Genomic DNA, 22,429 nt, shown 5'->3' on the forward strand with positions numbered 1-22,429 from the left:
GGGGGTTGGGGGGCTACTGGGCGACTCAGTCAGTTAAGTGTCCAACTCTTGATTTGGGTTGTGAGATGGAGCCCCGCATCAGGCTCCACGCTGGGTATGGAGCCTGCTTAAGATTCTCTCTCTCCCTCTCCCTGTGCCTCTCCCCACCTTCCCTCTCTTAAAAAATTATTTTACAATGGGAATTAGTAATATAGCTGCATGTCTCAGACTCCCCATCTCTAAAGAAATAAGATGTTAATCAAGAGGAAGCATCTGACTGGGATTTTTAAGAGAAGAAAAGGCAATGATACTCTATTCAAATACTGCATACTATTGTTCCCGTCACCTTTTCCTACATCCCTGCATCTTACTAATGAGTTCCATTAGGTCTCCTGAGCAGAAAGGAAAACTTAGACATAAACAGGATGAGGCTTCCCCAAGGTCATGAGGACCATGCTGTGACTCAGATTGATTCTCTGCAAATTCCTATCGCCTCTTCTCACTATTATTAATGCCTCCACTTTCTCCCATCCTCACCTACACACAACTCAAACAACCATATCGATGAGATAATACATATGTACCATGTACGTGTACCTATGTACATGGAAAGACTGTGTTACACACACACACAGGCACACACACGTACACTCACGCATGCAAGCACAATGGGTTTATGATACCTGACAAAGTGGCTTGGATCTGATGAGATATTACTGAAATGCTCACCAAATTTGCTCATGCATTCCAATAAACTTTAATTGTGAAGTTTTTGAACACTGAAATATATACACATATATATACAAACAAGCCCTATTTTTAAGTTGGTAAATACATTATGCATGCACTGCCATCAATCTGTATGTCAGACTTAAATTTTTCTTTCTCTTTTTAGATAAAGGATATAAATCAAAAGAAGTTCTCAGTGTTCCTTCCCGTCCCCCCAGCGGACCGCCCTGCACAGCCCACTCCAGCGATTCCTCCGAGAAAGAGCCTGGTGCTAAGACCGTGGCTCTGGGGCTCCGGTGCCAGTTCTCCGTTGCTTGCAACCTTGCTGAAATGGTCTATCAAACTGAGAAAATCAGAACGTCTGCTTTCTATGCTGGGGTAAGAAGTAAGTGAGACCGATGCAGAGCCTGGCACAGGGTCAACCCTCAGTAAAGAGGGGCTATGACAACTTCTTCGTGCCATCTCTGGGGTCCTCACCCAAGACCTCCATCCTTCCAGGCACCTTGTTCTCTGTGGCTCAGCTTGGGCTCTCCTAGGCAGCACTCGGGTGTTAAATGCCTTATGGATACCTCCGGGTCCTTTTCAAGCTAAGTGTATGTACCTGTATCTACCTGTATGCACCATACAGGTACAGGTATGTACCTGTATTTCCTGTAACCAGAGCTCCGGAGGTCAGGGAGCAGAGCAGTTGAAGAGACCTTGCGGGGAGACTGCCTATTCCCCAGAAGAGGGAATGGAGTCCCAGCGAGGAGGTGGGCCTTCCCCAAGCCCCACAGGCTGAGTGCTGAATGAAGGGCAAGGACACAAGCCCGGGCCCCGTAAGGGTCTTGGTGTGGCCTGACCCTGGGAGATGGCATGCCTTAAGATTCTCACTCTTAGGCAGATAAAATTAATTAACAGAAGCAAACAACCCACTTAAGGATCAGCTGGGTGGCAGTCTGACCCAGGACGAGCATCACAGGAACGCAGTGAACGTCAACCATCCTACCATGTTTGACGATTCTGGAAACCACTCACGACTGAAAGGGGCTAAGGCCTCGGATCTTCTGAGGAGGCACGTGGTGCACAAGAAAAGTTACAGGGACACTGAGGAAGCCAACACTCCAAGGGTCACTGTTACTGAACAGAACATTAATACTTACAGGGCAGGATGTTTTTATATCTATTTTTGTTCTTATTTTCTTGCCTCTGACCCTCTTTTCGGCTGTAGAGAAGTTTGCACTCCTGCTGCTGTAGTGTCTGGAGGGGAAAAAAGTAAGTATTATTGCACGTCGAAAGCTTTAAAAAAAAATAAAATAAAGCATGGCTCAGCAGTTCTGCTGTAAGAATTTTATCCTAGGAAAGGTTCAGGGTTGCGACAGCTACAGGAATGCTCATCTTAAAACTGCAGCAACAGTGCCAAAAACCATTTCCGGTAAGAAAGGGCTGCCTGTATAACACTGCCATTAATTCATACAAACAAATGTTTCACGGCCATTTAAAATGACATTCTAGGAGAATTTTTAATGCCTTGAGAAAATGCTCAGAGTAAGTGTTTAGTGAAAAGAAGGTCAGACTTCCAAAACAGTATTATTACATAAGCCATATGTTTGCATTCGCCTATGTAACTAAGAAATGGCAGAAGACTATACATCAAAAAGGTAATGAGGATTGTTTTCTCAGGGTAGTGGGACTACGAAGGCCTTTTCTTCATTTTTTTGGCCTAAATTTTTTCAATGAGTTAATATTTATTAGTAGAGAAACCTTTAAAGTAACAATTATTAAGAATGAAAGTCAGTGCGGGGAGTGGTGCCTGGGTGGCTCGGTGGATTAAGCACCTACCTTTGACTTAGGTCATGGTCCCGGGGTCCTCGGATCAGGTCCAGGGTCAGGCTCCCTGCTCAGTGAGGAGCCTACATCTCCCTCTCCCCACAACCCACTCATGTTCTTACTATCTCTCTCTCTCAAGTAAATAAATAAAGTCTATGGGAAAAAATAAAAGGCATGAAAGTTGGGGTGCCTGGCTGGTTCAGTCAGAAGAGCATGTGACTCTTGATCTCAGGATTGTGGGTTCAAGCTCCACACTGGGTGTAGAGATTACTTAAAAAAAAAAAAAAAAAAAACTTAAAAAAAGAATGAAAGCCAATGAGCATTGGTGTAGAGCATATAAATAACAGTTGTGATCAGGCTCTTGACTTTATGATCTGCTGCCCACTTTTACCACTGTTTAATTCAGAGCAAGCTCCAACAGAAGAGGTATTGGGTACCGCTGGATCAGGGGCATGGAAGCTTTGTTCCTCCTATGCCAGAAACCCATGTTAGTGCGTGAGGCAGCCAGCCTGCGTCTACACAAACACCCACTCCCCAGGTTTCTCCCAGCCAGAGAATGAGGAAGAGAATGTTAGACTCCTGGAAAGGGTCAAGAGGGACAGTTCTGTAGGGGAAGGAGGTGGGGAACATGATCAGGGAGAGGCTAAACAAGGCAGTGGGACTAGCCCCAGCAGAAGAGGAGACATGGGGGAAGCAGAGAAGGATCAGCTGTAGAAACAGACAGCAAGGTGGACAAGCCAGGCAGCAGCATGTTCAAGGGGTAGGTTTTATTTTCAAAATTACAAAAAGTACCTTTTTTTTTTTTTTAAAGACTTGGATTTATTTGATAGAGAGAGAGCACATGAGCGAGGAGAGAGACAGAGGGAGATGGAGAAGCAGACTCTCCGACTGGCAGGGAGCCCGACGCAGGACTCAATCCCACGACCCTGAGATCATGGCCTGAGCCAAAGGCAGATGCTTAACCGACTGAGCCACCCAGGTACCCCCAAGTGTACCTCTTTAAGGGACCATTAGTTTCCAAAAAGTCTAATTTGTAAGCAGAAATCACAAGTAGGCAAATCAAGAAAGTGGAAGGCAAACTAAAAAGAAGAAAATATATTTGTGCTGTGTATGTATATATAAATTCCAGCTCGTAAAGGTTTCTACCAGGAGCAAGAGTCAATGTTTCATAACAAGCAGCCCACTGTATTGCCATTCCATTCAAGTGAATTTCACAGACAGGTATGAAAGTCAGGATTTTAAATTGCTATTTGACCCTCGGATTGAAAATGCAGCATTTGGCCTTGACACATGGCTGGCAGCACAGGCGGTTAGCGAGCTGCAGCCTGGGCAGGAATAAAATACAATGGACACAGAACTCCGATGACGAGATGGTCATTCCAATTTTTAAAATGAGCCCAGATTAAGTAATTAAAGCCATTTGCCTTCTGTGGCTGGCATTTCCTCTGTGAGCCAGTCTTCCCGAGCGATGTCGCCACGTTAGGAAAAAGGTTCAGTCGTGATTTTCAGACAGGCAGGTGAGGTTCAAAAAGCAGCTCAAACACTGCAAACTGACTCAGCCACTTAAAAGTCAAACAAGTGAAGAGAAACAACATCCACAAAAGCTATAAAGAGCAGGGGGAGGGTGGAGAGCTAGGAAATAATTAGCTGCTTGATTCAAAACCAGCCTGACAGTGAGGCGCTCAAGCAAGCATAGCCCAAGTCTCGCCTTCTCAGAACAAGGCACTCTTCTCTGAGCTCACGGAGGCCCGCCTCTAACCTCAGCTTCTGCTTCACTGTCTGTGCCTCAGCTTTCTCGAGGGTCACGTGGGAACAGTCCTAATTACCTACCCCGCAGGGTTGGCGTAAGAGTTAAGTGAGATTACAGTGGAAAGTGCAGAAACACGCATGTTGGCTGGACCCTCTCCCCAGGTCGACCAGGAGCTCCCCTCATCCTGCATCAAGTTACCAATTGCCTCTATCATGCAGATTTGGGGTCTGCACAGCACACAGGCTAAGACAGCCCTATAGGCCCCAGAGTCTTTCAGAAAGGACAAGCCCAGAGCACCTGCACCCCGGGCACCATCCGTGCTAACCGGCAGCGGCCGGCAGCTGTCACAGATTAATAATGACTAACTGTGTGTCTCCCCCCAGCTCTATCCTCAGTGCCCATCCATTCTCATCTGTGCCTGGGGCCCAAGTTGTCTGAACACATTTCATTTCCCGCAGAGGAAGGCTGCCATCCATCTAGAGTGCGGCTGAAAACAAAAAGAACTCAGAAGGGTGACTGGTGAACTCAGAAGGGAGCCCACCGAAGCTCCCTAACTGCCCCCGAGATAATCAGCTAACACCTGCTATGGGGTGCACCAGGCTGATGGCTGGAAGCAGCAGAAGAATATCCTATAAGCCAGCCCCCGCAGGCCAAAACCCTTCTGTGGTTTATCTTCCACAACCTCTCTCTCACCAGCAGTCCCTGGGGCACAAGAAAGCTGCAAATGACCTGTCAAGCGAAATGTCCCTGTGTCTCCTTCCGCATTCTCCACTGGGCAGTGGCAGGGATGCTAATGGTAATGACAGGCAGAAAAAGGGACAATGTAAAGCTGGGACAGAGGCTGCAAGATACCCCATTTGCCCAAGTATTACAAACAAAGAATTTGGATCAAATGATGAACCCTTAAAACCATGCCAGAGGCTAGTTACAGTATCCTGATTACACGAGCCAAAACAGATCTAGAGCCAAACGGATTGTATCAGATTTTAAGCCTTAAAAAGCATCAAGAGAAAGCCGATCCCCTGCTCCACATTGTACATTCTGAAGCGCCTGGGAGCTGGGGCACCTGGTTAGCTCAGCAGGTGGAACATGTGACTCTTGATCTTGGTTTGTGAGTTCCAGTCCCACCTCGGATGCAGACAGTACTTAAAAAATAAAATATTGGGGCACCTGGGTGTCTCAGTGGGTTAAAGCCTCTGCCTTCGGCTCAGGTCATGATCCCAGGGTGCTGGCATCAAGCCCTGCATCGGGCTCTCTGCTCAGCAGGGAGCCTGCTTCCCTTCCTCTCTCTCTGCCTGCCTCTCTGCCTACTTGTGATCTCTATCAAATAAATAAATAAAATTTTAAAAAATTGTAAAAAAAAATTTTTTTAAAAAGAAGAAGTGCCCAGGAGCATGACCAACGGTGGATGGGACAAGTGCTCACGGTGCAGAAACATCCCCCTGACATTTATGACGAATGAACACCCCTGCTTCCCACTCCCTGGGGCCCCTGCCAGCCTAAATGCCAGTAGCAGCATTCCCCACTTACTGTAATGACCAAAAGAGACCCCCACATGACTTCCAGAGCCCTGACTGAAACCACTGGACCTGACTCTTGACCAGAATGCCATGAATCCAAATGGAGCAGGATCAAGGAGAGACAGACAGACAGCGAACAAAATGGCAGTCTCGCATCGCCAAGCACCATGACGACAGCCCAATGATCATTCTGCCTGTACTGCTCTGAGCAGCGGGGATAAATCAAAAAAATAACACCACTAACCATTAAGGCCAGACCAAACTGTACAATTACTCTGCTTTTATTTTTTTTTCAAGATTTTATTTATTTTGAGAGAAAGAGAACGAGCGTGACATGAGCGCCGGGGGTGGAGGGGGTGGGCCAGAAGCAGAAGGAGAAGCAAGCTCCCCACAGAGCAGGGAGCCCAATGCAGGGCTCGATCCCAAGACCCTGGGATCATGATCTGAGCCAAAGGCAGAGGCTTAACCCACTGAGCCACCCAGCCGCCCCAATTTACTTCGCTTTTAAAAACAAAACTACGGGGAGCCTGCTTCCCCCTCTCTCTCTGCCTGCCCGTGATCTCTGTCAAGTAAATAAAATAAAATCTTTAAAAATAAATAAATAAAAATTAAAAAAATTTTTTTAAACTACAAGAGTGTATATATATGATGGATGAGGTAGGGGAGGGGTGGAGATGGAGGAAAGAAGATTAATAAAATGTTGGTAAGTGTCAAAGCTGGGTGTTGGGAAAAAGAAGGTCCATCACACTATTTTCTCTAATTTGGGGTGTTTGAAAACTTTGATAATATGGGAAGGGTTTTTATAAACAAAGTAATAATAAATAAAAATGTAAAAGCTCCTACTAGCTCTCCCCCCACACACACCCCACTCTTGCCCATGGCCTCCTGAAGGACAGAGAGGGAGCTGAGAAAGGCTGTTGGGCAGATGGTCTCCCTGGCTCTGACGCCGTGAATAATTATTAAGACAGTGGTAACCACCTGGGCAGGATCCAAAACTAGGCCTTCTACCCGGTCTGAATGAACTTCTGTTTTCCTTTGGCATCTGTCCTCTATGCAGAGGAACGCTGCAATTTCTCATCCCGTCCTCTCTACTGCAAACTCTGCAGTGTCACCAGGCACCACGGGCAGATGAAAGCCCCCACTTCCTGACACCACGCTGCACGGCCTGTCACCACTTCCTGTGCAGTGGACTTGGGGCAGCTTGTCCTCAACGCATCCACAGCACCAGCTGGGAATGAAGGGGCAGCTGTAGACTCCCGTCACCAGAGAAGGCCCCATATGATGGACAAGCACTTATGAAGATGACAGACAGAACTAACCCAAGATCTGGCCCCCGTCCAGCTGCCTGTCATAAGCCCGTCCCCTCTCCACCAAGAAGGTGGAGAATCAGAAGAAAAATGAATTAAAAGGCATGGTCCCTGTAGAAGAACAGGTTCTGACACACGAAACCGCACCAAACAGCCAAGACAAATCCATAATTAAGTGTGGAATTAATTATGTGGTGTGGAATTTAGCAAATGAGATCCATGAAAACTAAGTGAAACAGGTCTCTGGAAAGAGCTGAGGCCTGAAGCAGACAAAGTATTGAGACCAGTCCAAGGAAGAAAGGAAGATATCCCAGCAAGTTAGAGAAGGCAAGCAAACGTGGCCAAGAGGACAGAGCTACTAAAGGGTGAAGGAGGGGCACCTGGGTGGCTCACTGAGTTAAAGCCTCTGCCTTTGACTCAGGTCATGATCCCAGGGTCCTGGGATTGAGCCCCACGTCTGGCTCTCTGCTCGGCAGGGAGCCTGCTTCCTCCTCTCTCTCTGCCTGCTTCTCTGCCTACTTGTGATCTTTGTCTGTCAAATAAGTAAGTAAAATCTTAAAAAAAAAAAAAAAAAAAGGTGAAGGAGAATGGCAGATGAGTCTAGAAGCTGTGTGTTAGAAAGTGGTGGCAAATGGGGTTAGATGCAGAGCGTTAAAAACAATGGTGGGCCTTGTCAATGAGGCAGAAGGCTCTTCAACAGCTGACTGAAAAGAAGCATGGACTTGGAGTCAAGTCTACATGGAAGTGCAGTCAACCATGTGTCCAGTGGGTACAAGTTTCTCACTTTGTTTGAGCTTTAGTTTCTTCATCAAAATACACAAGTTATGTCTCAGGTAGGAAATGGGGACCCACTAATGGTTTCTGAGCAAAGAGGGACAGGAGAAATGCTGAATGTAGATTTGCATGAAGGGTGAATGAAGGGTCAGACACGGGCGGAAAGAACAGCTTGTGTCTTCCGGAGGATGAGAGCCTGCACCCCCGGTTTCCGATGAGACCCCTCTGCCACAGCCTCCCTGGGCGGCCCTGAGCAGGTGCCTTGCTCCCTCAGCGTGCCCACAGATGCAATGAGGTGCCTTTCCTAGCCCAATACGAGCACCAAGTAGGCAATAAATGCTAGTTTCCTTCCATCCTCTAAGAGCAGAAAGACATTAGGAAAGAAGATTCAACAGCACTTGCTGAACTAAGTGAAACAGGTTTCTGGAAAGAGCTGAGGCCTGAAGCAGACGAAGTATTGAGGCAAGGTATGGGAGAAAAGGGACAAAGAGGAATGATGAGAGGCTCTTCCTTTCGGCCCACGGAGCCAAAGGGTAAACAGCTGGAGCACCAGAGACAGTGAAATAAAGGGGGTTATTTGGTTTGTAGGGGGATTACTTGACTCCTATTTTGAACGCTCAAATTTGAAGACACAGGACAGCCAAGAAACGTGGAAGGCATAATTTAAAAGGCAAAACCAGAGCTCAGAAGCACCATAAATTGCGAGGTAACCAGCATAGGTTGAGAATGCATGTGCTCCCCAGCGGAGAACAAATTTTAAGCAAGATGAACAGAGGGCCCAGACCGTATCTTCGAGAACCACCGGAGTTAGCCGGTCAGGAGAAGAGCAAGCAGCGAACAGCAAGAGAAACAAGGAGGGGAAGGAGGCAGAAACCAGGTGCATGCTGCCATATGTCACAGAAACCAAGAAAAGCAAACCATGGGTATGAGGAGCTGGACAGTGGTCTCCAAAGCAGCACCAGGAAAGAAAGGCTAAAGCGAAGACTATTTATGACACAATAAGAAAGGCACTGGGGTCTGCCGCCAGTGTTCGCTCAGTACGTTGGAAGAAGTCACATCCCAGGGTGAGACAGGCAGGAGCTCAGAAGAAATGGAGGCCGCAGCACTGGGCCCCTCGATGCAGAAGACAGAGGACGATGGCAGCAGTGGAAAGAAGCAAGATCGTTTAAGGGCAAAAGGGAAAACGTGAGGCAGAGATGGTGAAGCCCCCGAAAGCACCTCCCATTCTTATGCTCTGGGAAGATGTCAAGCGGCTCCAGCAAAATGACCCAACTCCAAAGAGAAAAACCTGACACCAGAGGGGCAAAGAACAGAACAGAGAGAAGCACCGAAAGAGAAACAGTCCAAAGGAAACAAAAGAATTTCTCCAGAACGGAGCGTTTAGCTTGCAGAATAAAGCCTCGAACCGCGGCAGTACTCTGCCCACAGGAAGGCAGTGGCTCTTCTATTAAGCAACTGGGAGCACAGGCCGATGTGGACAATCCAGGTTCCGGCTCCGGCCTGCCATCCCAGCACCTTCTTCAGCACAAGGCTGGAGCCCTGGCGGGGGCTGTTGTTCAATACGGTGGGGCTCGGCCACCAAAGGGAAGGAAGATTTCTGCTAGAGATCGCCAGCCAGAATTACGATTCTAGACACAGCGTTGGGGTGCAGTTAAAATCTTGTTTCCATAAAACCTAAGCGTCTCCAAGCAGAATTCATAGCTCCCCTGAGCAGGATGTAATCACTTTAAGGAAATCAAACCGGACCGTGGGTTTGAAGACAGGCATTAGCTCCTCCTGGAGACACGTCGGTTGGCAGAGCTGCCGGCAGGACCAGGACATCTGTGTAGCTGTCAGGGAAATGACTGCAATGCCCACAAACCGAAAACAGCTTCAGACCACGACAGAGAGAGGCTTGCGTAACAGGAGGAGGATGGGCTTTAAAAACAAAAATCAAATTACTAAGGCAAACGAGCTTTACGGTGCTGGGGAAAAAATAACCCCAGTTCATAAGATGTTGTGTGGTGTTTGTTATGGGTGTGTGTTGTGGGTTTGGTTTTTCTGGTTTTTTTTTTAAGTCCGAAACTGGAGGTTCAAAGCTAAAATTTTTCTGAAATTCATTCCTGCCACCCTAAATCAAATCTTCTTGGGCAAGTGTGTAGATGTAAGTGTGTAGTCTCGAAGACTAAAATGTGCATTCACAATCCTCAAGCAGGGCCTCCCCATGAAAACTGCATGGGAGTAAGGAGGCACATCTCAAAGCAAAGCCTGGAACATTCCGTCATACTTTTTAAGCATCAGAAAGCTGTTCCCTGTTGAATATACAGTCTGAATCCAATACCTCTCCCCCCCACCCCCCGAAAACAACTTCTATTCAACACTCAATACAAACACATCCTTTGCGTCTCCCACGCACGAGGCTCTCCTGTAGTCTCTCCTGGGGGCTGCAGGAAATAAGACGGGACTACCTGTCCTTGTGTGGCCCACAGGCTGCTTTGGGTTCTCTCCTTAGGATAATACGCACACAGGAGACCTTAAATAGCAGGATTAACTCTCTCTCTTTTTCTGTTCACCTTTATGCTTTCATTTCAGCAAAACCTCTTGTTATTCCCAGACCTAGTAACGTCATCTGCTTCTGTGAATTCACGGTACAAAAGATAAGCATGAAAACAACAGCCACAGAGAGTGCCCGTGAAGTCCAAGGGCAGCAAGGGTTATCAAGGAAAGGGCTGCTCCTAGGTGCACCTGTAATAAGAACCGATCCAGGCATGCGGATAGGGATCCAGGAAGGTCTTCCTGAGAAAATGACCCTGAGACTGGGAACTGAGGAGTGGTAGTAAGGTGAAGTGAGAAAGGAACATTCTCGTACAAGCCCACCCATAACACCACAGGAACAATCATGCTCCCATCAGATGTCTAACAGGCAGGTCAAACTTTAGCAAGTCCAAAATGAAAGTTGACCACCTACCCCCAAACCCATTCTCCCAGTCTCCCCATCTCAGTAAACTGTGGCTCCATCCTACTAATGGCTCAAGCCAAAAACTTTCATCAAATCCCTGCCCCTGCTCTGTCATACCACACCATCCGTCAACTCTACCTTCAAAACATCTCAAGAACCCAACCTCCTCTACTGCTGCTACCCTGAATCAAACCACTGCCATTTCCCTGCTCGGATTACTGCGATTTGCCTCTTTGCTGGTCTCCCTGCTTCTGTCTGCCCCTTACAGAGGGTGTCCCATGTGGTAGCCAGCGTGATCACATCCCTCCTATGCTCAGAACCCTGCACAGACTTTCTGTCTTGCTCCAAGTAAAAGCCGATGACCTTACACTGTAAGTATTACAATACTTGGAAGAGAGTACACCGACCCTCTAAATGCAGCCATGCAGTACGCACGTCACCAAGACGCACAAGGGCTGAGTTCAGGTTTCAGGCAAGGCACGTTGCAGGCACAGAATTCAAAGATCATAACCTGCCTTTTCATTTATGTAGTAAGTATCTCATTTCAGCAGAACTTTAATTTATTACAAACAAATCTAAAACTATTATCCGCCTCTTCCCATTTAAAAGCAGAGATATACCGGAGACACAAGATATTGACACAGACCAAAACTGAGCAGTCTCTAGGAAAAAATCAGACTTGGGGTCACAACGTCTTCATCCTACAACATACCCTAGAAGATCAACAACCTGAATTTATTTTAGAAGCAAAAGAAAAAAGACTCAAGCACTTCACAAGAAACTCTATTTAAGACGCGTCCAACATGAAAGTAAGTTGTAAGTGTCTTCTGGGGTAACATACCTGAAAAGACACACAGAGTTTTACGGATAACAAAGAGTCGGACATAGAGACAAAACACAGCTGTCAGAGTTAAGTTAGGAAAGGCATTGCAATTTAGAGCTCTGGTTCACTTTTAAAGACCATCAGAACACATGGTAAGAAGGAATTGATCCCAAATTTATCACCTCCCAGGAAACAACTGAAGAACGATCGCCAAAACAATAATGTCTTCCTGCCTTGCTGTTGAGATCAAACTTCAGTTTCAAAGGATTTACAGTGAGTCTCCAGTTCCACACATCTAATTTTTTCTATAATGATTTGGTTCTGTTCTTAGCCATATTCCCCTGACCACAACCTCAAAGGGCATTTTTTCTTTAATTAACTAGATTTGAGCAGGAGGTACCTAAGAGATCCAGAAAGATCTAGCTTTGGTTATCAGAGTTAACGTTAATAACTCTGATACAGTGAATAACAACTTAGCACAGCAGACTGACCTCTACAGAGAACAGACATGATCTTGTTTTTTCCATTTCTCCCAAAAGCCAACTCAATCTCCCCTGCCTCTGTTGTTAATGATGTATAAAAGAAGACATGAATTTGAAATGTCACAGCATGAAACCATCAGGTTAGCACGTAGAATAGTTCTTTTTCCAAGGCCAGAAAAGTCAGACTAGGAGTTGTTCTGAGTTCACATCTTGACCCGACCAACAAGATCATGAAAAAAACCCACAAGCTCTCTGGGACGATTTGACTTTGTTTCCCTAAGCACTGCCTCAGTGAACTTGGTGTTCAAAAACCCACCACTACAATAGTCACCCACCTCACTGCTATCACTTTTTTGAAAGTTCATAGTCACTGTAAAGGAAAAGTGGTGTGTACAAATGATCGTCTCGGCTACCATTTTAAAAGAATGTATAAGATGAACACGGATCTAGATCATAAAGTAGCTCGCTATTTCTTATCTTTACCAAGAAGTTTTGGTATCTTTCAATTTTAATTAAAATGGTATTTTTCAAACTTTAAATATACTAACCAAAATTGTGTACAATAAAATAATAAAAACTAATGATGAGTAACAACCATTGTGTTTTTTAAAGTGAAACATTTAAAAATGTTAATATTAACAACAGTCAGCAAAAATAGGAAAAGATGCATGCACTAGACTACTCATTGTATTCTCTCTGTGATACACTGAAATGATCCAAATGCCCATCAGCAGGCAGAAAGAACGATGGTACATCCACATAATGGAGTCCTATGCAGTAAAACTGAATGAAGACTGTCTCTAGATAAAACTGTGGATGATCTCCAGGGTGGTGAAAACAGCAAGGCTGGGGGAAAAACGTGTAAAGTTACCGTGAAAGAGTGGGGATATGGAAATATATACATATTTGCTTGTATTTTAAAATGTAATGATACACTACAGGTTCTGAAAAATGGCTATAAAGGGAGACAAGGACAGGGGTGTAAGGTAGATTTCTCCAAATACACTTTTTAGGTTTGACTTTAGGATCAAAGGCAGTATTTCATATACTTACGAATAAAATTTCTAAAACCCAAACCTAAAATGAAACCCATAACCTAATTATATAGCCTGTTAGTTTACAAGCACACAGAGAGGACTATTACCAGCGAGTTTAAAGTCTAGGATTGAGACTATCCATCTCTGAAGGATCTACCCTAAACGTGCTGGGTTTGTTGCTCTTTAATGGAAAAAAAATATTAAACCATTTTTAGTAATCACAACTCAGCAAAATCCAGACCATAAAGAACTTCCAGGACAACAAACCTGCTTTCTCTAACAACAACAACAATAAAGAGGGTGCTATGGTCTGAATGTTTGTGTTCCCCCAGAATTCATGTTGAATGAAATTCTAGCCCCCAAAGGTGACCATATTAAGAGGTGGGGTATCCTTATAAAAGAGACCCCCCAAGGATGCCTGCGTGGCTCCCTCAGTTGAGCGTCCGACTCTTGATTTTGGCTCAGGTTATGATCTGAGGGTCATAGGATTAAGTTTGGGATTCTCTCTCTTCTCCCCCTCTGCTACCTTCCCTCTGCCCTCTTTCCCTGCTCACATGCGTGCATGCACTCTTTCTATATAAAAAGAGAGGGAGAAACAGACCCCACAGAGCTCCCTCATCCTTTCTGCCATGTGAGCATACAAAAAGTCTGCAACCCAGAAGAGGGCCCTCACCTGACCATGCTGGCACCCTGATCTCAGACCTTCAGGACCATGAGAAATACATTACGGTTCATAAACTACCCAGCTTGTAGCAGCCTGAACACACAAAGACGAGGGAGAGGGAGGAGAAGAAAGGGGGGAAGAAAGGATGGAAGGGAGCCAAAATATAAGAAACAGAAGACTTTTAAAAGAGAAAGATCTGTGAGGGGCGCCTGGGTGGCTCAGTGGGTTAAGCCTCTGCCTTTGGCTCAGGTCATGATCTCAGGGTCCTGGGATCAAGTCCCGCATTGGGCTCTCTGCCCGACAGGGAGCCTGCTTCCCTCTCTCTCTCCGCTTACCTCTCTGCCTACTTGTAATCTCACTCTGTGTGTCAAATAAATAAATAAAATCTTTAAAAAAAAATTTTTAGGGGCACCTGGGTGGCTCAGGGGGTTAAAGCCTCTGCCTTCAGCTCAGGTCATGATCCCAGGATCCTGGGATCAAGCCCCACATCGGGCTCTCTGCTTGGCAAGGAGCTTGCTTCCCCTTCTCTCTCTCTGCCTGCCTCTCTGCCTACTTGTGATTTCTGTCTGTCAAATAAACCAATAAAATCCTTTAAAAAAATTTTTTTTAAAAGAGAGAGATGTGTGAAGCTTATCTGACTCATAATCCAACAAATACATTTTTTTAAATTATAAAACAACTAGTATGATATACTGGTATTTGAAGAGCTTTTACTTTTTCTAGATGTATAACCGTATTTTGATTAATTTTCAAGAATTCCATAAACAGAGTATTTATTAATAAAATAATAATATTTGGCAAAGCTGATAATGATGCAAGAGGTTCTTTATCCAAATCTATTTTATATATTACATTCAAAAAAATTTTTTTTCAGATTTTATTTATTCATTAGAGGGAGAGAGAGCACACAAGCAAGGGGAGAGACAGAGGGAGAGGAAGAAGCAGACTCCCCACTGGGATGGGAGCCCGACATGGGGCTCAATCCCAGGACCTAGAGATCATGACCTGAGCCAAATGTAGACGCTTAACCATCTGAGCCACCCAGGCGCCCCTCAAAATTTTTTCTTAATCAAACAGGAAAAAGCAGTTCTTGATTCACACAAACAGTGTGTATGTGCACACACGCACACATGGCAATCGGGAAAATGCGAACAGTGAATGACATCCATTAATGTTAAGGAATTATTGTTAATAGTTTTAGGTGTAAGAATGACATTCTGGTTAAAATTTTTTGAAATGAAATAGTTATAGATGAAAAAACACATGGAATTGACGTCAAGGATGGAGCACCTGGGTGGCTCAGTTGTTAAGTGTTTGCCTTTGGCTTAGGTCATGATCCCAGGGTCCTGGATCGAGCCCCACATCGGGCTCCCTGCTCTGTGGGAAGCTTGCTTCTCCCTCTCCCACTCCCCCTGCTTCTGTTCCCTCTCTCACTGTGTCTCTGTGTCAAATAAATACATAAAATCTTTAAAAATAATAATAATAAATTAGCCTAGGCTGGGGACACCTGGGTGGCTCAGTCAGCTGAACCTCCAACTTCTCGTTTTGGCTCAGGTCATGATCTCAAGGTTGTGGGATCAGGCCCCGTGTCGGGCTCCATGCTCAGTGAGCAATCTGCTTGAGGTTCTCTCTCTCCCTCTCTCTTTGCCCCTCCCCCCGCTCTGGCTTGCACTCTCTTTCTCTCTCAAAATGAATACATAAAATCTTAAAAAAAAAAAAAAAAAAGATAAGCCAAGGCTCAGGGAATCAGTGGGGAGTAATTAAATACTGGCCACCTGGTGGCTCAGTCAGTTAAGTGTCTGCCTTTGGCTTCAGGTCATGATCCCAAGGTCCTGGGATATATTCCTACATCAGGCTCCTTGCTCAGCGAGAAGCCTGTTTCTCCCTCCGCCTGTTGCTCCCCCAGCTTGTGCTCTCTAACAAATAAATAAAATATTTTAAATAAATAAATACATATATAAATAAAATATTAAAAGACTGGCCATATACCAACTATTGTTAATGCTCAGTGATAGACACATTGTTAGGATTGTGTTCTTCTCTCTGCTTTTGTATATATTTGAAATTTTGTGTAATAAAAAGTTTTGAAAAATAGTTTCTCCATTCAAATTTTAATGTAAGGTTTGTAAAATTTCTGTACTTATCCATCGTATCTCATCAGGCTTTATGAAGACTACATGAAATTAATGAAATAAAGTGAATGTAATTAAAATGAATAGAAATGCTGTCCTTTATTTTCTCTGCTGGCGGGACAGAATGAAAAGAGCACTAAGCTTGAGGTTTAAAAATCCTGACTCACTATGTTGATCATCACTTTCTTGGTGATGCCCTTCCTCGCTGTCTTCCCTCTCTCAACTAGAGAGGGAAGCTCCTTAAAGACAGAAACCCTGGGGCGCCTGGCTGGCTCAGTGGATTAAGCCGCTGCCTTCGGCTCAGGTCATGATCTCAGGGTCCTGGGATCGAGCCCCGCATCAGGTTCTCTGCTCTGCAGCGAGCCTGCTTCCTCCTCTCTCTCTGCCTGCCTCTCTGCCTACTTGCGATCTCTCTCTCTGTCAAATAAATAAATAAAATCTTTAAAAAAAAAAAAAAAAAGACGGAAACCCTGTCTGTCTTGTTCGCCACAATGTCCTCGGTGATTAACCCCATGCCTAGGATGAAGGAATAAACCTGAGCTCAAGTTCCTGTTCAGCAATGTGGACCAAGGACTAGGACCGCTCTGTTGTGCACCCAACCTCAATGCCACAGCACAATCCGTATTTATGGTGTAAACCCTGGACAATTTACTTAACAGCTCCTCCTCTGTAAAACGGAAATGATGTCTATCTCAACAAGTTGATCTGCCCTACTGTGGTTTCAAAGACTTCATGTGGCCATTCATTCACTCATCCCACAAATATTTATGAAGTCTAAAGTCCTATAGAAAGTATGGCATAGTCTACTGTTCCCATAAACAGAAGAGTAATAATAAATTGACACAAACATTAGCTAAATATAAACACCCATTCAACGACTATTTATGGAATTTCTACCATGTACTAGGCACTGTGCTACATGCGAGGAGGAACTGTGAAGGTAAGTATGGTACAACTCTTGTTTTTGAGGAAGTTTGCAGTCCAATGGATGAGAAGAGAGAGAATGACGTTACAATACAAACTGGCAAGTGACCTACCAGAATGGAACAGGAACACAACACATTCCCTCTGGACACATTCTCCTACCCAAGTTGGTTTCAGGAAAAAATCAGTTCACTTAACTTCCCAAAGTTATAAATGTCAACTCCCAAATTAAAACTGCCATGAGGTATTTCACTTTCACTTATTCACTGCAATAAGGCTATAGATTCTTTCTAAAGAAGCCAGCCCAGGCTGGAAATCTTCCAAAGGAATTAGATCCTTTTGTTTTTCTGGGTGTTTGCCAGCAGTCCAAACCAAAAGAGGCAAATGGAGCTATTGGCTCGTTCATTTAATATTAACTGCCAACTCCCTTCTCCCAGAACACAATGCCCTTCTATTTCAAAGAAGCCCCCTCAGCAACTTGTTCCATGTCAATCAATGGCTGAATTAAGAAAGAACACAGATTCAGGTCTTTTAGATCCAATTCCAAATATAGGGCCAACTTCTCTCTCATTAAAAATAGGATTTAATAACTCATGTAAAAAAAATTTTTTTTAATAACTTACCTCAAATTCTTCCCAAAAGCCTTGTTTGACTTTATCTGTGGTCTCAGCTAATTTGCTTAGCTCTCGAACCCGGCTTTCTATTTCAGCAGCATTGATACGTGTTGTGTTGAGGGGCTAATCAAATTCAGCAGTTGGTGTGAAATGAAGAAAGTATTACAAAAAAAAGTGTTAATGCAAAAAAAAAAAAAGAGTTCCACGTTGATCATTTGTAAGGCAAGGACAGGAAATTCAAAGGACACAGTAATTCACAATAAAAGTTTTCAAATACAGTTTCACTTTCTTTTCTGTTTTGTGAGGAAATATGTCTTTCTTCAATCTCCACACACACTTTACTCTGCTAATATATATTCAAACCTATTTTTCTTTATAAATAGACTACAGTATTACTTAGAGCGATGATATAATCTGCCACTCGGTAAACTTCAAGATAGCAATTACTCCAAAGTGAGTTAAGTATAATAACCCCAAGGTAACCAAAGGTTGATCTAGATGCAAACTTGGTAAAAGCTTGCTTTAAAAACTCTGAGGCCTTTTAGAGATACACCTGGAGATAAACACGGAAGTGATGTAATATCTAGAATTTGTTTCCAAATGCCACAGAAGGAGGGCAGTGAGCATAGGAACAATGAAATAAACCTTGGTTAGCTGATCACAGTTGAAGCTGGGTGATGACTGTGGGGAGGTTCATGAGATTACTACTCTCTATTTGAAATATTCTATGTTGGGATTTTTTTTTAACTTTACAAGGAGATGGGGCTTTCACTTTCCATATGCTCACCTGCTTGAGTTGTAGTACTGTGCCCAGTGTTTCCACCATGGGATTCTTCTTGTAATGCTCCACAAGATCTGTCAAAGAGTCAAACCGTTCTCCTCCACCAACATCATATTTCAGTTCCTTTCAAGACAAGGAAAAAATCCTGTTTATTACCTTGATGTTAAATTACTGCTTTTCCCAACTGAAGTACAGAGACTGACTCTCCCCTCAAGATCAAACAGCTGGAGGAGTACAAAGGAAAGGAAGCAAGGAAAATGGAACTGGAGAGGCTGAGCCAGAGTGAAAGAGCTGACCGGGAAGTGTGAGCAGCTCTAAGTATCGCACAGCAACTAGGGTACAAAAAATTGTCCCCTTCCTAAGTTAACTAAGAAGTTAACAGAAAGGAGAAACAGTATTCTTTACTATTTATTTACATATATAGGCTAAGAAACTATACAGTAGGCTGCTGAAGAAAAGGTAAATAACTACTTCTCTCTGAAACACAACAAACTCCAAGGCAGGGTAGGCAGCACTAAAGGCCAACATACATGTCTTACTTTCCTCTTCCAATGAAAATTTAAAAGGGAAATTATAAAGAGAGGCCAGGAAATTTTTTCTGACAAAAAGATCAAAATAGGCTATTTAAGGGAAACAATAGGAAAAGATGTTATTATTATTAAGAAAATACCATACCTAGAAATTATATAAGAAGATATTTGGGTATGATCTTTTATTTAAAAATAAAATTGTGGGGGCGCCTGGGTGGCTCAGTGGATTAAAGCCTCTGCCTTGAGCTCAGGTCATGATCTCAGGGTCCTGGGATCAAGCCCCACATCAGGCTCTCTGCTCGGCGGGGAGCCTGCTTCTACTTGTGATCTCTATCTCTCTGTCAAATAAATATATTTTTTAAAAATCTTTTAAAAATAAATAAATAAAATTGTGATGGGAGAGTGGGGAAGAAGCACTTTCAGAACGACAAAGGAAAGACCTCTGAAAATCCTTTCTTCAACAAAAACACTAGTAAAGGGATGCTTGGGTGGCCCAGTTGTTTAAGCATCTCCCTTTGGCTCAGGTCATGATCCCAGGGTCCTGGGATCAAGTCCCACATGGGACTGCCTGCTCAGCAGGGAGTCTGCTTCTCCCTCTCCCTCTGCCACTCCCCCGCTTGCATGCTCTCTCTCTGAGACAAATAAACAAAAATTCTTAAAAAAAAAAAAAAAAAACTAGTAAAAATTGTCATCAAATTTTTCAAAACTCTGGAAATTAACCAAGAATTTGCAACACTCCAAGGAACATTTATTCAAGAAAAATGATTGCATCTTGGTAAGGAGCAAACAATGACATTTTAACTTGCCCTATATTCCCACGTATCACTCTCTAGCTCTTCTATAGCCTTGAAAACCAACAGCCTCATAATCACGGTAGCTGAGAAAGCTAGCAACCTCGCACTGCTAGAGGGGAAGAGAATGAATTTGGAGCTCTCTCAAGAGACCGATCCCCAGAGAATAATTCCTACAGGCAAACCTCGTTTGATTGCACTTTACAAATAAATATTTTTTACAAATTAAAGGTTCGTGGCAACCCTGCATCAAGCAAGTCTATTGACAGCCATTTTCCTGACAGTATTTCCTCACTTTGTGTCTCTGTGTTGCATTTTGGTAATTCTTTCAGTATTTCAAACTTTTTCATTATTATTATATTTGTTTGTAATGGTGATCTGTGATCAGTGATTATGACTTGCTGAAAGCTCAGATGATGGTTAGCACTTTTTAGCAATAAGGTATTTTTTAATTAAGGTACGTTGTCCAAAAGAAAAGTATACTGTCTATTGTTTTTCAGGCACAATGCTTCTGCACACTTAATAAACTACAGTATAGTACAGCCTAAACGTAACTTCTATATTCATCAGGAAACCAAAAAATTAATTTGACCTGCTTTATTGCAACATTCATTTTACTGCAATGGTCTGGAATCGAATCCATAATATCTCTGAGATATACCTGTATTGGGCCTATTTAGCGTCTCCCTGGAAAAATCCTGTTTTCAGAGCCCATGTTTATTTGACCTGACTTAGAGCTCCTTCAGCCCTGTCTTCAGGGGATCTGCCCAAAACAATCAGCAGCAGCTGTTTAATATCACAGCAGCCTGCACTGGCAATTCCAGTTAAGTCAAATAAAACACTGACCAAAATGAAAAAAGGAAAATCTAAGCAATGTCCACAGAGGACTTGGAAAACCTCTGATATGGACAAACCAAGAAACAGACTCTTAATGATAAAGAACAAACTGATGGTTACCAGAGAGGAAGCAGATGGGAAGATGGGGGAAATAGGTAACGGGATTACGGAGTGCACTTGTGATGGGCACTGGCTTTTGAAGGGACAAGCTGAATCACAATATTGTACACCTGAAACTAATATTACACTGTATGTTAAACTGGAATTTAAATTAACAGTTAAAAAAAAAAGACTCTAACATATTCTTAAGAAGCTAGGAGGCTATGTGTATGTGCAGGGCTGTGTGAAGTTCAGGGAAGATCCAAGAAAACCCTAATCTTCCCCTCTAGCTGACCCTGAGGTTCTGTACAAACAGAAAGTGAAGGCTAAGGCAGAGTTGTAATCTGCCAGAATACTGAAACTGTGCCCCAACACACACACACAGCCCCCGTGGCAAAGGCTGGGAGACTTAATGGTTCACAGCATTTAAGGAAATCTCTGTTCAATCATTAACTGACAACTAAGTTAACAAAGCAAAGACTTCAGTGGCTACACATAGCAAAGAATAAAGGAAAATCACAAAACACAGAAAGAGCAACAATAACTACAGAAACAATAAAAAGTAGCAACAACAAACTCTGGAAAAGATGGCATCTGATTTCCAGAATCACCACATTATGTTACTTAAAATGTCTAGTTTCCAACCAAAAAAATTAGGAAACATGCAAAGAAACAGGAAAGTATGGACCAAACACAGAGGGGTAAAGCACTCAATAGAAACTGTCAGTGAGAAAGCCCAGATAAAAACTTGAAATCAGGGGCGCCTGGGTGGCTCAGTGGGTTGAGCCGCTGCCTTCGGCTCGGGTCATGATCTCAGGGTCCTGGGATCAAGTCCCGCATCGGGCTCTCTGCTCAGCAGCGAGCCTGCTTCCCTCTCTCTCTCTCTGCCTGCCTCTCTGTCTACTTGTGATCTCTCTCTGTCAAATAAATAAATAAAATCTTAAAAAAAAAAAAAAAAAAAAACTTGAAATCAGCTAGTATAAATATGTTCAAAGAACTAAAGGAAGCTGTACTTTATAAATTAAAAGAAAATATGAGGATGTTGTCTCACCAGAGTATCACAAAAATCACAAATGTTCATGAACAGAAATGTTCATAGCAGCATTCATAATAGCCAAATGCCCATAAATTCTTTAATGGATAAACAAAATGTACTCTAGCCATACAGTGGAATATTCTGACAATAAAGAGTTGGTTGACACACACCACAATATGGATAAACCCCTTGAAAACATCATGCAAAGTAAAAGAAACCAGATGCAAAAGCCACATTAATATGGTTCCATCTATATAAAACATCCAAAAGTGGCAAATCCATAAAAACAGAAAGTAGATTAGTGGATGCTGAGAGCTGAAGGGAGGGGAAATAATGGGGAGTGACTGGTAATAGACGGGGTGCTGAAAACGTTCTGGAATTAGTGTTGGTAGTTGGATAGTATGTGCATATACCAAAAACCTGTCCACTCTAAAAGGGTGAATTGTATGGTCTGTGAATCATACCGCAATAAAGCTGGGGTTTTTTAATATATATTTAATTTAATTTAAAAACTGAAGCAATAAGTAAATAGTTTTTTTTTAGGGAAGTTTGACATAGTTGACCAAGAATCAACAACCTCCTTAGACCTCAGTCCTGTCAACACATTAAAAATAAGAAATAGTTAGGGATGCCTGGGTGGCTCAGTCAGTCAGGTGTCTGCATTCGGCTCAGGTCATGATCTCAGGGTCCTGGGATCAAGTCTAGCACTGGGCTCCCTGCTCAGCGGAGAGCCTGCTTCTCCCTCTGCCTCTGCCTGCTGCTCCCCCTGCTTGTATGCTTTCCTTTGTACTCTTTCTCCAACAAATAAATAAGTAAAATCTTTTTAAAAAAAAAAAAGAAAAGAAAGAAAGAGAGTTCAGGGGCGCCTGGCTG

The 22,429-nt window shown here is 43.5% G+C and overlaps 1 protein-coding gene across 2 annotated transcripts in view; it reads right to left on the minus strand.

The window, feature by feature from the left end:
* The window catches only part of PTPN11 (protein tyrosine phosphatase non-receptor type 11), an 80,998-nt gene that overhangs the window by 24,604 nt on the left and 33,965 nt on the right, over window positions 1–22,429 (minus strand). For both annotated transcript variants that reach the window (XM_046025091.1, XM_046025090.1), the window contains exons 5-7: window positions 18,270–18,386; window positions 17,492–17,605; window positions 1,851–1,947 (exon numbers count right to left, since the gene is read on the minus strand). In XM_046025091.1, the coding sequence (XP_045881047.1) occupies window positions 1,851–1,947; window positions 17,492–17,605; window positions 18,270–18,386 (328 nt within the window). The remainder of the gene's footprint in view (window positions 1–1,850; window positions 1,948–17,491; window positions 17,606–18,269; window positions 18,387–22,429) is intronic.

Source organism: Meles meles, chromosome 12, assembly GCF_922984935.1.
Source record: "Meles meles chromosome 12, mMelMel3.1 paternal haplotype, whole genome shotgun sequence".
Classification (NCBI taxonomy): Eukaryota; Metazoa; Chordata; class Mammalia; order Carnivora; family Mustelidae; genus Meles; species Meles meles.